Source organism: Solanum dulcamara, chromosome 4 (assembly GCF_947179165.1).
Source record: "Solanum dulcamara chromosome 4, daSolDulc1.2, whole genome shotgun sequence".
Taxonomy (NCBI): domain Eukaryota; kingdom Viridiplantae; phylum Streptophyta; class Magnoliopsida; order Solanales; family Solanaceae; genus Solanum; species Solanum dulcamara.
In genome coordinates, this window is record NC_077240.1 from 26,703,048 (window position 1) to 26,718,160 (window position 15,113).

The 15,113-nt window shown below is 29.3% G+C and overlaps 2 protein-coding genes across 2 annotated transcripts; both read right to left on the reverse strand.

Moving 5' to 3' along the window:
- Window positions 1–508: 508 nt before the first annotated feature.
- LOC129887152 (peroxiredoxin-2F, mitochondrial) lies at window positions 509–4,450 on the reverse strand. The gene is made up of 5 exons (XM_055962122.1): window positions 4,210–4,450; window positions 4,081–4,110; window positions 2,285–2,443; window positions 1,000–1,094; window positions 509–766 (listed from the first exon to the last, which is right to left on the reverse strand). The coding sequence occupies exons 1-5, from the start codon at window positions 4,390–4,392 to the stop codon at window positions 661–663; spliced, it is 573 nt and encodes a 190-aa protein (XP_055818097.1). The 5' UTR covers window positions 4,393–4,450; the 3' UTR covers window positions 509–660.
- A 4,652-nt stretch (window positions 4,451–9,102) lies between these two features.
- On the reverse strand, window positions 9,103–14,618 carry LOC129884139 (uncharacterized). The gene is made up of 3 exons (XM_055958487.1): window positions 14,578–14,618; window positions 10,683–10,839; window positions 9,103–9,645 (listed from the first exon to the last, which is right to left on the reverse strand). Exons 1-3 carry the CDS (start codon window positions 14,616–14,618, stop codon window positions 9,400–9,402), a joined length of 444 nt encoding a protein of 147 aa, XP_055814462.1. The 3' UTR covers window positions 9,103–9,399.
- Between the last annotated feature and the right edge of the window lie 495 nt (window positions 14,619–15,113).

The following is a 15,113-nucleotide window of genomic DNA, read 5'->3' on the forward strand; positions in this document are numbered from 1 at the left end:
TGAAAAAAAAATTCACGCCACCCTTAATTTATAGTTATTAATATAAATTCTACATTTTTTTTTCATGAATATTTGTAGTTAGTAATTTAAGTTTCTAAAATAAGTAAATCTTTCTTTTGAAAAATAATTAATAAAAACATTTAGTTTGGAGTTCGAAAAAAGGAAAATTGGATCACGACTTTTAAGATATGAGTAAATAGTAATATATAAGAAGAAAAGGAAGAAGAAAATCCGTCCTTCACCGTGATGGCATTTCGCATGTCTTTGTAATTATTTTTACAAACTTTTACTACCTCATATTCTTAGCAAAAGTTAAAAATTCTTGTTTGTTTTCCAACTCTACGTGGAATAAAACATCTGGGAAACTAATGAGTTATGGAGCTTTTAAGCAACTATTTAATAGGGCAGGTTTTATTCATTTGAGTTGATATATTTAGGCCTCTCTTCTTCTTCTTTTTTTAAAGAGAAGATGCTTTAAATTTACCAACGTGGAAAGTGAATATATAGCTCAGGATAACTTGTTAGCCATTTATATTTATTAACCGAAATTACTAGGGGTGTCAATGGATAGATTTTTGGAAAAAAACCCATTGTTACACACCCGTACCGTACATTCAAGCATGCATAAGTTATTGGAGAATGGAGACAAAAGGCAAAAATCTAGATCTGTCCTAGGATAACATCTCCACCAGAAACCTTGAAGTCAGAAGGAGCTTCTTCAACATTCAGAACCTTAACATTTCCATCAACCACATACGCCGACCACCTATGCAACAACAATTAATTAAGGGATTAATAGAGAGGTTGTTTCCTGACCTCAAAAGGCCAAGTTATTTGGAAAAGGGTTGCAAGAAAGTTCAAGACTTGATTTAAACTCGTTAAGCTTCTGCACATTTCACTAGGATTATCAATTTTGGCATTGACAATTGTTGGATGTAGAATCGTTAGTTATTTAAGCACGATGAAGCAGTGAATGACATAAAACATGGACTCCCTTACCTATGAGATCGAAGTCCAAGCAAAGCAGCCGAGAGATCAATTGTTAAGTCCAAACTCTTGTGGAAGCTTCCATCAAAATCACCATAAAACTCAATCTGCATCGTAAAATAGACTCATCCTCATAGTTAGAGCAAGTACAAAGAACAACTATTTACAACTATTACAAAACAACTGATATAATGAAATTTTCTGACATCTATAATGCTATCAAAATTACACATGAGAAGCAATTCAATAAATGCATTAGAATGGCATTTGAGATGTAAAGGTCATAAAACTAGGTGAGATCAACAACGCCGTATGGCTAAATAACAGGAACACGAGAATCTCAATCGTAGATCTCTCTTGGTTATCTGTCATACCTCAGTTTATTAGTTATCACTATCCAAACCCAGTCAATCAGAGTTAACGATAAAGCACATAACAATCTACATCAGGCTGTGTTTTTTGATGCTTCATACAGTTTATGAATTAAGCCATCCTCGATATGCTACAACATAAATTGCCCAGTTAGAGTTCAACGTCAGCCCACCTACATAGATTTCCAGCTCCATGGAGGAAACTTGAGTTTCAGTGGAAATATATTAGAATATGGTCAGGACACAAACTTTCGAGTTTAAGTTGGAATGTATTAGCATATGGTCAGAGTCAATATCTTTGAACACGTAGAGGAATGTAAGTAGTAGTTCATTCCTTTAGCTGTGACTGCAATGTTCCTATCAATCAGCTACTATATTTTTAGTCAACTGCCATCCAACATAAATGTTGCTTAAAAGTAAGATCTGCTCCACATGCCTCTTTGACCCCTGGCCTGTAACTCCAAACCCGACCCTCATAACCGAGAAATCCCGAGGACTGGTTGGCACATAGTTTGGAAGTCATTGAATAGTGGGACAACACTCTATCCCTCTCTACTTAAAAGACACCAAGCTTCTAATCTACATCAGGGTTCGAACTCATGATATGAGCTTTTAACCCACACACCACTCTGTGCGCTCTTACAACTAAAAAAAACCCTTGGGGCACAAAAAGAAACATTTTTCCATTCCAAGTCTTGTCAAAAAGGATAGATTAAACTTCTTCAGCAAATAGATTCAGCTCCCTACACAAGATACATGATCGAGAAGGTTGATATACAAGAATATGTTTACTTCTGCTGAGAACTGAGAAAAAGTAAGTACTACAAGTCTCCCAAGGACCATAGAAAGATCAAAGTAGTAATAAGTGAAGGTTACATTTGCTTAAAGAGAAAAACCGGATGACAAGGCATGGCACAGTAACTTACAGCTTCTTTGGCTTGTAGCTTTTCCGCCCAACCATTCATAGTGTATGGATCATTCACAGCAACACAGATCACAGAGTCGATTCCTTTGGCCTTGAACTTATCAATGTTATTCTTGTAGCTAGGTACATGTTGCATTGAACAAACTCCAGTGTATGCACCCTGGAAATTGTACAGGTAACAACTTTAGGAAGATATAAAACCAAGAAAATGAAGAGAACCAGATATTAAACAAATGACTAGAAACAAAATGGCTATGCAATATGGCCTCTTATGAGGCAAAATTCCTACGACATCCATCAAAGAAACTACGGAGCCTTTCTTTCTTTCATCATTTCTTAGAGTCATTTTATTCATCTTCTATTCATTTCATAGTGTCAGTTTATTCAACCTTCTATTGCAGACTAGGGAAACCCCTTTTCTATTATAATTCAGATCAATTGAGGAATCATGGTAGTCCAGTTGGTTGGCTACCTACCTGAACTTTCACATTGTTACTGAAGGTTCAATTCCCCATTTCGTAATCTCGTTCCCCATTTCCCCTTCCACTTCCCTCCCACTATGTATACAAAAAGAGAAGAATAGAAAGAATGGTATTAAATATTTAAATTTGTGTCCCATTGTATCTTTCCTCCAAAAGCAAATATGTGCAACCGACCAAGTGGCAACGTTAATCCAGTAGTATGTAGCAATTGGGATTATAACTAGATTGAACTATTTTGAAAATTTGCACAAGTAGTAGCAGTATTCATTTTTAGTCCCAGGAAGATAAAACATTAGACAAATAAAGATTGCTCACTGCACTTTAGTCATCAGATACCATCTTGATTTAGTACTTTGTATCGAAATTACAAAAGACCAATTTATAATTTGTACTGAAAGTAACAAGAAAAAGAGAAAATTTACCACTTTGATTTCTTATTAGGCTTAAATGGAGCTATATGGCCCGTGAATATTCATATATATAGTGGATACCCCAACTTGGTTGGAATTGACGCATAGCAGTTGTTATTGTTGTTGTTGATGTCTTATTAGGACTTTTACCTTTTAAATCCCAATGAAAAGAAAGGACTTTTTCCCCTGCTCCAAACATAAAACATCGTAAACCAAAAATAAAAGATAAAACAACCATGAATGAAGCACAAGTTGATAATTTGGAGGCTAGAAATAAAATGGCAGAACCTTAGAGTTTCACTCTAAGACAGATCCAAAACGTAATACTTGTGTGTGAGTTCTTACACTTGTGGTTCATCTTGCTATTTTTCTGCCATTAGTTTCCTTTATATCCTGCTTTGATTGCACTTTTTGAACTGAGGGTGTATCAAAAATGGCTCTACCTCACTAAGGTAGGAGTAAGGTCTGTAACTCTGCTTATATCCTATCCTCCCTAAACACCACTTGTGGGATTACACTACTATGTTTTATTTTTGGTTTTCCATCCGATATCCAATACTTGCATTGGAGTCCGACTAAATCCGAATTCGCAGCAGAAAGTCGGAAGTCCCACCTTTGGGTAAAGTGCTCCCTAACAAAAGGGACTCTGTGCCCAGGACTCGAACCCGAGACCTTTTGTTAAGGTACTTACCATTCCACCACAACCCTTATTAGTACTATGTTGTTGTTGACAAACAAATTCTCATAATTTGACAACCCCACTTTCTTTATTCCAATTAAAAGAACAAAAAAAAAATATTCATCTAAGAACTACTCCTAAGCCCAGAAATGAAAACTAGTAATATACAATACAACTCATTCAAAATCAGTGGCAAGGCAATAAATATAAAGGAAAGTCAACTTACAGGAAGACCAAAGATTACAACTTTTTTACCCTGAACACCAAACAAAATACAACATATAGTTAGAAACCAAGAAAAGGGTAAATTTAGGTATAAAGATTTCATTTTTAAAATTGAGGTTTTGATGATTACCTTGAAGATATCTTTGATAGGGGTAGTAGAGAATTTGGAGGAGACACCTTCATCCCAAGATCGAGCCTTTTGTAGAGAAACACTTGGTGCAGCTGCAGTAACATCACTACCTACGGATATTGAAGCATAGGATCTCAGACTTTGAACCACCGTTCTTGTTCTCTTTAACATTGCTGAGGCCATAGCTGATTCTCCTTACTTTATGATGGTGAATAGTGGTTTTTGTTAACTTCAGTTCTAGTGTTGCCTGGTGAATATATGGACAGGGAAAGGATGGGCCTCATTTGAGAAGTCAAACTTGGGCCCAATTTTGGTTTCCAGCCTCATTTGCTTCCGAGGGTCTTGAAAATGTAAAAAAAAACTACGGAAAAATTATATAAATATACAATTTATTTTATCATATTCTCTAAAAAAATTATTATTTGAAAAAATTAAGAAAATCTCTACTCTCTTCTATTCTTAGATACATTACTTTCCGTGATGTATCAAATAGATACATCACTTTCCGTGATGTATTGGGACGTACGTGATGTATCGGGATGTTGGGTGATGTATTCAAAATTGAGACGCGATGTATCGGAACGTTGAGGGATGTATTCGAAACCGAGAACGCGATGTATCGGAACGTTTTGAGATGTATCAAGATTCCTCCAAATTTAAGAGATTTTTATAATTTTTAAAAAAATGTAAGGATAGGATGTAATTAGTTTTTAACACTATGAAAGTTGTATAATCCCTACAAAAACTACTCCATCCGTTCACTTTTACAGTTTACTTGTCTACTAAGCAGATCCATTAAAAAAAAATTGATATCACTATTTTGTCACATTACCCCTATTAACTGATGTTTAGTATTATGTATTTGGAGAATAAGTAATTAATATTAATAAAAAAATATGAAAAAAAATAAGTCAAGCGCCAAAATTGGAGAAAAGGAAGTTACTATTTATTTTAATTTGGTACATATGAATTTTTGATGGAGAACTTTATCCGAAAATATCAAAAACCTTTACTTGGGAGAAATATTTTTTTTGAAGCTTCTGCTTAATAGCTGGAAAAACAGTTTTTGCAAACTCAAAAAAAACTTATTTCTGCATCAAAATTAGCCAATAGAGATATCAAATTTAACCCAGGTTTTAAGTTCCTACCAAATATGGCTCAAAAGCAAAGAAGTAAATGTTATTTTTCAGCTAGTGGCTGTGACCCATTAGCCCATTTAGTTTTAAGAAAAATATTTTACCCTTTATTATGTTCCTTTTCTTCAGTCTTCTTCATCTTCTCTTTTTCTCTTTTCAGTACATGCTTATACATAGAAGATCTTTCTCTTTAGCCATTGTTGATGTCAATTTTTGCCTTTGTTTAATATAGTTTCTTCTTATTTCAGGTATATTTAGAAGAAATTTTTTCTTTTACTTTTGAAAAAATTTACATATTAAGTCATTATTCTATCTCTGTTATTAAAGTTATTATGAAGTACTATTGACATTGTTGAAGTCATATGCAGCCATTGTTGAAGCTCGAAGCTTCAAAATTTGAAAATTGAACTTTTACAAATAAGCTATGATTTGAATGGGTATTATTGCAAAAAATCAGTTATATATATAGGAGCCTAAATATGAAATCTTCAGTGAGTTAGTGCAATTTTTGAGGTGTTTTTGAATGAATCTGATGTATGGATAAAAGGAAGAAGACAAAGTTCATTTTTATATATTAATGTATAACACTGTATAATATTGTATATGATGTATAAATATCTCGTATAAATTAATATAATATTGTATATTAGGTGTTTAATAGTGTATATCAAGTTTTTAAACATTTTTGTAAAAAATAAAAGGATAATGAACAAGTATCACCTCAAACTATGACCGGAATCTCAGAGACACAACTTAATTATACATGAGTCATATTACCCTACTGAATTATTTTAAAAGTGTAATAAACACACCTTTAAATCTATATAATCACCTACATGAAAGGAGGTGTTTTACACTCGCCTCCACATCATCTTTGTGTCAGCGCTACATCAATAAATTGTCATATCTAAAAAAAGTTTAAGAAATCCGATGTCATTTGATTCCTTCTTCTTCATTACTGTCACTACACCCACCATAACCACTAAACCCACTATTTCCACCAATAGAGCTCATAGAAATCATCATGAAATTTGTAACCAACAAATTCATTCCTTCACCATCATCGGATTCAATGTCTACTATCAAGCTCATTTTTCTACTGCCAAACATCAAAACACTTATCATATAACTCTCATAAAATGTTAGATTCGGATTTTAAAATGTTAAATCTCATGTATCCATCTGAAATTTGTGACCAAACAAAAAAAAGTAAAAAATAACTCTCATAAAACTTGGTCTGAAATCTCCATCGAAAAATCTACCCCAAAATTGAAATTCTAATCCAAAAAAAATTTAAAGTTGGGGTCTTTTTTTTAGTTGAATTTGGGTTAAGAAACATATTTATTTCTCACTCAAAAATTATTTGAGCAAGATGAAGTAAAGGTCAATCGAAGTGGGAAGAGAATAGAATGAAAAATCAAAACCAAACTTTAGTGGGTTGGGGTGGGGATCGGGATGGGTTGCTATATCCATGGGGAACTGAAATCGGAGTGGGGGTGGGGGTGGGGGTGGGGTGGGGTGGATAATTGAGGAGAGGGGGAAAATTAATTATTATTTTTTAAAAAAACTTTAATTTAAATTGTGCTCTTTACATGTTGCCTAAATTAAATTTCTAATATGCAGTTTTTTTCTCATTAGTAAATTTCATGTCAACTATTTGAGTAAAAATGAAGAAAAAAAAAATCTTTCGATACTGTAAAAATTGATGTAAAAGATTGGAAAAACTTCACTGGCAATTTAATTATATTGCGAAAAAATTAATTGTATTTCTAAAAATGATAAAGTTTGACTCTATTTCACAATGCAAAAAGAAAAAAGATATCAACTTAAGTTTTAATGTTAACTATTTATGTGTACTAATTAATTATAAAGATGTCCAATTGAAAATGGATATGTGTCCATATTAATTAGATTTTAAGACTTTTTTTTCGTCTCTCACATGCCTTCAAGAGAGTAAGGACACTCTTTGTGTCACCTTAGCACCGAAATGTATATTTATTACACTTTAAAATAATTCAAGGGGGTAATAAAACTCATGTATAGTTAAAGTGTGTCTCTAAAATTTCGGTCATAGTTTGAGGAGATATTTGTGTATTATCCCAAAAATAAAATATGAAAAAATTGTATATTATTGTATACCAAATGTAAAATATTGTATATCGGATTGTGACTTTGGCTAAAGATTTGTAATGTAAATTTTGGGCTATATTTTTGCAATGTTAATTAAAAAATTGTATACTTTTGTAATTATTCCAATAATATATCAATTTTGTATAAATATGTATAACAATGTATAAGGGGTGTTTATACACCCCTATACAATATTATACCATATTGATCAATGTTAATTATAATATTGTTCTTTATTTTCATATGTTTTGACTAAAAAACGTTTTAACCCAACTCACTCAAATTTTTATCAAACAGCTTCAAATTTAACCACAACTTCAAAAGTACATTCCCAAAAAACACTAGTCATCTCAAATCTGACATTCAAACTATTCAAGGCGTACATGATCATTGCAAACAACTAGTGGGGATGGAACATTCGAACCAAATTCATTTGAACTCAATATTATTATGTATCTAATTTTTATTAGTATATTTGATTAAGTGTATATGTATTTGATAAAATATACGCGTGTATCTAAATACGAGTTCATGAATCCGATAAAGTGTACATATTTTTGAATTAAGATATAATGTATCTAGTTTTGTGAATGTATCTAACTAAATGAACATGTATCTGATAAAATATATACTTGTATCTGAGTAAGAGTTCTTGTGTATGAGAATACATGCTGCTCTGACACATTATTTAGTTTTATCAATATATTTAATAATGTGTACATATATCTTATGACATATACATATGTATCTCAATAAAATTTCATGAATCTGATAAAATGTACATGTTTCTGAGTTAAAAAGTTTAAACTTTGGTGATGGCAAAAAAGAAGAAGAAGGATTTTGATTGTTTTGATTTTTTTTTAGGAGTTGTGATATGCCATATCCTCTTAAGTAGTTACAAACACGATTTTCTCCTTAATTAATGATTTTTAGTTATATCCCTTAATTAGACACATTCTTTAATTAATGACTTTCATTTATACCCGTTAATTGGACAAACTAATTGAGATGTATTTGTCTTACATGTATCCAATGTGGAAGAGGCAGATACACGTATCTTATGCACAAAGTATAATAAAAAACATAATATAACAGTTGTTTGTATAATTCACATACTCGTTCGTATATTTTGTTACGAATATACAAATTTATTTGTATAATTTGCCGACAATATACAAATATGGGAAGTACATACAAATTCTGTATTTATACATTTTAAGAATTTTTTAGAATTTATACAAATCAAATGTATAAATATTATAATTATATATGGTAGGGTCAACATATACAAAGTCTGAATTTATTCAATTAGAAAATTCTGAATTTATATTAATTACTGGAAAAGGTTTGCCGCGGGTGTTAATTAACTTAAACTATAGCTATGTATATTAATTAACTAGTATATGTTTGCTAATTCGTGTTATTTTTTCATATTATATTATTTAAAATCCACATCGCTGGCAACAATTCTTTTGTTTTTGTAATAGATTAGTCTTAAATTAGATGATTTTATTGTGACCAAAAAAAAAGAGTAGCTTTATTATATAATTTCATCAATTTCAGTTAAGAAATCAACTTCAAATTTTCTTAATAGAACACACGATTTTAACAGATGATCTTGATACTTGTCACGATACATGCATAGAGTTATTAAAAGGGGGCCAAAAAATTACAATTGAATCAATTACATCTAATTAAACATGAGAGGATTACATAATAAACAATCATAAAATTAAATACCACTATAATTAAAGAGAGGCACTTATATACCTTAGTCTGTACCTCTCTAAAAATATACTGCAAATTGCAAAAAGGAGGACTCCCTTTGTACAACACAATACAACCCAAAATTAAATTCTAGTAGTTAATTAACTTAATTATTTTTAAGTTATAATAAAGTCTTGAATTATATTAAACATGTGATTTAAGAAAATCTAGTAGGATTTAGTGAATTATAATGAGGTGGAACTTGATTAATTAGTTGTCTTTCTGTTTGTCCTTGGATCTTGGTAGTTTTGGATGAGAAATTATGTCTTGGTTGCCTGTTTTTTCTTCTTAGATGTGAAGAAAGAGGGATAAATACTCCAGTTCCTTTGCTAATTTCTCTTCTATTATTCTGCTCATATACATATCCTGCTCTTCTTGTTGGATACATTACTTGTGAAAAGGCCTGTATTTTTTTTTCCCCCAAAAAACAAAACAAAACATAAGTCTAGTAGACTTGAAATTTGATGACATAAATATAAGTGAAACTTTAGATTAGTGACTAAAGAGAGATACTACTACAACTTTTGAAAAGAAAATTTGTAAGCACAAGTTGTTAGAAAATGTAAAAAATTCACTTCACACAAATTCCCCTGCAGTTTCTAAATATAGATTTTCTATTTTTACATTATCATCTTCACGGTTTAAACTTTATGTGTTTAATAATTAAGATTCTTATTAGCATGGATGAACCTATTGTATATTTAATATTATGGGTTCTAATATACTATTTGCTCAATTTTAGTATTTTCTTTGCACTAAACTTAAATTTGTGTTTCGCTGTCAAAAGTATTGAATTCAGATGAATTTTGTGTCATAAGTAAGATACACCCGCAACTGTCCCTTACTAGTATACGTTAAGAAACAATTATCGATAGAGCTAACTAGATACTCCATCTAGTCCATCTTTACTTGTTCTCTATACTAAAAATAGATGTTTAATAATACTTTTCCAGTTTGGAAAATCAATGAATTATTTACCCATTTGTGTCTATTGTACCCTTTCTATTAGATACTATTCAATATCTAATACATTTCTCAAATCACTAAATTTACTATAATCAAAGGGTAATATAGTAATATTACACCTATTATTTATTGTTTCTTAAGGTGTGTGTCAAGTTAATAGTGGACAACTATTATTGAACGGAGGGGTATTTCAGATAAAGGTTCAATTTCCTTATTATGTGGGCTAATAGTTGAGCAAAAATTGAAGGAAATTTCAATAGAAACAAAAAAGAACTAAGTGATTCTTCCTCTTTTCTTAAGTTTTGGTTAAATCCAAAATTTCCAATAACTATGCATCCTTTGGAACTTATTTAACACTTTAACATATATGATCTGAAATTGATGAATTAGACAAAGATAACCAAAGTATGTTTAGGGAGAAAAAGAAGACAACTCGAGCATATATATTGAAATAGAGGGAAAAATATATCGAACCTGAAGAGAGTCATCAGGAGAATCACGATACACCTTAGAGTTTTGATGTTCATGTTCATCATCATCCATTATTAAAAGAGAGATTTGTTTGCTCAAATCTGCAAAAAACAAATCATCTTCTACTTCCATTTGAACAAGAGAAGTCAAAAAATGTTCACTTCACTTCACTTTTTTTTTTTTTTTTTAAGTAAGAAGGGATAGTATTATAGTGTAGTAATAAATAGGAAAATGAAAAGCAAAAAAAGGCATACATGTGGGATAGTGGGGTCAAGAATGACAGCCAAGCCAAATCTGTGCAAGACCCACAAAAGGATATCAAGTGAAATCTTTTATCGATGTAATTCTACAAATAACGTTTGAATTGATGTATGTAAACTTTTTTTTTTTATTTTTTTAGACAAAAATATTATTTTCGATAGATAAATAATGCATATAAAAGTAACTTATAAAAGAAAATACGAAATAAAAAAGGCATTATCTAGATGAGAATTGAGAAAGAGAGAGAGGGACAAAAATGGAAAAGAAGATGAGGATTGAAGAATCTACACAACAGCGACAGCCCACGCTTTAGTAGATCAGATTTCTCATCCAAATATGGACTGCATCTTTCTTGCAACCACGGCTTGAGACAACCACATGCACATGCAACATTGGGTTCATCTAAATTTAATATTTTTAATGTAAATCACAATTTTTTTGTAAGAATTAATTACTAAAAAGCATAGTAAATAGTATATTAAAAACTATAATTTAGAAAATTAATATTAAAATCTTAAAGATTGAAATCACAAAATTTAAATTCTAAATCCACCCCACCTCAGAAGGACAAAACATGAAGTGTGTGTATATAGTTCACAATTTTTGAAAATATTATTAATTCTATAGTAAAAATTTAGAAGTTGCGGATTTAAGAATTGAATCTGCTTATGCCTACATACTATACATAATTGTGAAGAGTCTCACATCAGTTCTTCAAGAAATAATATGACTTCTTTATATGGTTTGAACAAATCTCATATTTCAAATTAGTTTTTTGGGATGGTTAAATTAAATTAGATTTTTTTTTTCATTCGATGTCCGAAGCTCACATTAGAGCCCCTACTAAATTCAAATTGCACACAAGGACGGAGCTAAGTGGGAATTCGGACGAACCCAGTAATTTTTTCATAACCCTAGTAGCCTTTTCATAACCCTGCATTTGAATTAAAAAATTATATATATATATATATATATATATTAACTTGTAAAGCTTCTAACAAAACTAATTGATGGTTCAATGGTAATGAAGCGGTCATGTAAATGTTTTTCCACACTAGAGTTGTGGGCTCGAATTCCATCATCATTAAAAGTTTCTCTTGCTTTTTAAAAAGAAGCATACTTTGTAATATTTCTCTTCTTTAAAAACCCCAAACTCCTAAGCCGACAATGTAAAAGATATTACTTCCTTTATCTCAAATTTTGTGAATTTTATTTTATTTTTTGAAAATCAAATTATGTGAACTTAATTTGACTAAAAATTTGAAATGTATTTTTTCATAATATTGACATCATAACAAAAACTACAATTGATATAATACTTTTTGTATAATTAATAAACATATGTTCTTAATTAATATTATAAAAAATAATTAATTTATGTTTTTCAAATTAGTATATTTTAATTAAATTAATCATAAAAACTAAAAGTAAGATTTCTACAAACATCATGAAATTTATGTTTGAAAAAAATATTAATACTATAAATATAATATCATAAAATTATTAAAACATTTGACAAAAACATAATTTATCAAATCTAACTAAAAAATAATAATTTGCAATGCGAAATATCAAGTCAAAACAAATAAAACTGAAAATATAACATAAGTTCTAAATTCAAAACAAAAAATATAATATAATACTCTTATGTCAAATTTCAACATAACGTACATAATATGATCAAAAAGAAAAGAAAAGTGTAAGTCTATAACTTTATTCAACAATGAATTCTACTTTAATTTAAAAATTAGAATACTAACAAAATTATGCTAATAAAAAAAATTAGAATAAATAAATAGATAATACAAAAAATTGCATGAAATCATATGAAAAAATCAAGGTTGAGAATGAGAAAGAATGAAATATATAAAAATACAAATATAAATAAAAAAAATAAAAACGTTTAATGTAATTACACCTAATTTCTTATTCCCCCCATGAAACTAGAGGAGTGTAATTACTTCCTTTAAATTACATCCAATTCCTCTCTTGTCAGGTAATTACTTCGTCCATCAAACACATCAAAAAATATAATTAAATTCAATTACACCAAATCTCAATTCAATTGTGATTTTTCAAATAGACCCTTAACAAATTTGATCCACTTTCATCTTAGGCCATTTCCAATCCATGCCAAATTTTACATGAAATGCTATATTTAGTGTAAAATTTGATGCAAAGTTGCTCCAACCCATGCCAAATTTTGCACCAAATTTGGTGCTATACTATTCATCACACCAATTGTCCTTTATTATTATTTTATTATTATCTTATTATACAATACTTTTAATTAAATATTATATAAGTTGGTATGTTTTTATTAAAAAAATTTATTTGTTTTACGCAATATTTTTATAATATTAATTTTCGATTAAAATTTTTAATTTTTTTTATATATTATTTTCCTTTACTTGATTTTTTTTGAAATTAAATATATGTTAATTCTACTATATATTTTAATTGGATATAAGTATAATTAATCTTGACAAAAATTAAATATGCAAAAATATAAATCTCGACATAAAAAAATCAAGGACAAAGAAGCTCATTTTGAACTACGTAATGCATTAATAGAGCATTTATGGGAGTACCGTAGTGATCTTGAAAGTTGAATATTCATGTAGAACTTAAAATAAAAATTTTTAATTGTGTAATGCTTATTTAATTATATTTCGTTAATGATTTCACTTTTATTTGTGTTATCCATTATTATTTATAATTTGTAATATTTGCTAGCAATTTATATTATTTTAAAAATTATGATATAAAATAATTTTATATTAAACGACTATAATTTGAAACAAGTGAAAATTATATATTGAATGTTTTTTTAAAAAGAATTTTATTTTATAAAATAAGAAATAATAAATGAAATAAGAAATAATAATATAATAATGAAAAGAGGAAAAAAATTATTTTTTTGATGTAAAATTTAGTACAGTATATTAGAGATGCCCTTAATGATCCTTTAAATTTTAAATTCGCCTCCACTCAATAAAAAAAAATCTTTAAAAAATCCATGAAATGCGATTTCAAAGCTGGCAATAAAGAATCATTAGAAAAAAGGGAATACTCAATCATGAAACTTAATTTCAAAGCAGAAAATATGAAAAAAAAAAAAAAAAAAAGCCATTCATCTTTTTTAGTTAGGGTGTCAGCTACAGCTTTCCACTCTCAACAACACAAAGTTGATATACATACACCAAGTCAGAATTTTAACTTTATGAATTCTGAATTTTATAATGACAATTTCGAGTATTAATTTTTAGATTTTAAACTTAAATTTGTACATATTTCATAAACTTCTTAATATAAATATACGATTTGAATAAAAGTTACTGAGTTCGTTGAATCAGTAGCCGAATTTCTAACTCCACCCCCTGCTTTAGAACTAGTTGGAGATATTATTAACTTCATCAGCTTTCAACTATTAGCATTATAATTCAATGAGGGGGCACCACTAAAAAAACATCATAATTCTTTAATTTCTTATCATAGTACAGCTATTTAAGTCCTTCTCCAGTCTCTCACATGTAATGTATTATATTATATAATACATCTAGAGATGCAAGAAACTCTTTTGCATCCAGTAGGCTCCATTCAAACTAATTTTTAGATCTAGTAATATATTTTATACCAAAATGATGTTGGAATTTGTCCTTTACATGGTTGCACCATTATGGCTGATATGATATCTCTGGTGAGGTTAATATAGTATGGGATTTTAATTATATTGGATAAACTATTGTTAAGATCACTAAAATGTGCGTCTGATGGATGTGATCTTTCTATCTTTTATGAGATGTATTGAATATTGAGAAAGGAATTTTTTTTAGTAAGAAGCATTTTTTTTCTTTAATGGACTCTACACGATGTAAATTTAAATTAGTCGAGTTGATAAATTTAAGATATCGTATAATTACACAAAAAAACACCAATAATAAGAATGAGGCTGACTCTAATATTATATAAGAAAAATAAATTTTAAATCCAACTCAACTCCAAAAAGTAGTTTATGAACTGAAGATTGTCCAATGATATTTACTCTCTCCATTTCAATTTGTTTGTCTGATTTTGACTTGAAATGAAATTTAAGAAAGTAAAGAGAACTTTTCAATCTTGTAGTCTTACACTAAAGATATGTAGAATGTATCAAATGTGTTTTTTCTACAA

What these genes read in the sequence shown, in the direction of transcription:
- LOC129887152 (XM_055962122.1), bottom strand. Translation starts at nt 4,392, where the DNA reads ATGGCCTCAGCAATGTTAAAGAGAACAAGAACGGTGGTTCAAAGTCTG. An exon ending in CTATCAAAGATATCTTCAAG is followed by an intron (nt 4,111 to 4,209) that starts GTAATCATCAAA and finishes TTTGGTGTTCAG; the next exon opens with GGTAAAAAAGTTGTAATCTT. An exon ending in AGCTACAAGCCAAAGAAGCT is followed by an intron (nt 1,095 to 2,284) that starts GTAAGTTACTGT and finishes TTTACGATGCAG; the next exon opens with ATTGAGTTTTATGGTGATTT.
- LOC129884139 (XM_055958487.1), bottom strand. Translation starts at nt 14,618, where the DNA reads ATGGTGCAACCATGTAAAGGACAAATTCCAACATCATTTTG. An exon ending in CAAATTCCAACATCATTTTG is followed by an intron (nt 10,840 to 14,577) that starts GTATAAAATATA and finishes AGTGAAGTGAAG; the next exon opens with TGAACATTTTTTGACTTCTC. An exon ending in CTCCTGATGACTCTCTTCAG is followed by an intron (nt 9,646 to 10,682) that starts GTTCGATATATT and finishes AAAAAAATACAG; the next exon opens with GCCTTTTCACAAGTAATGTA.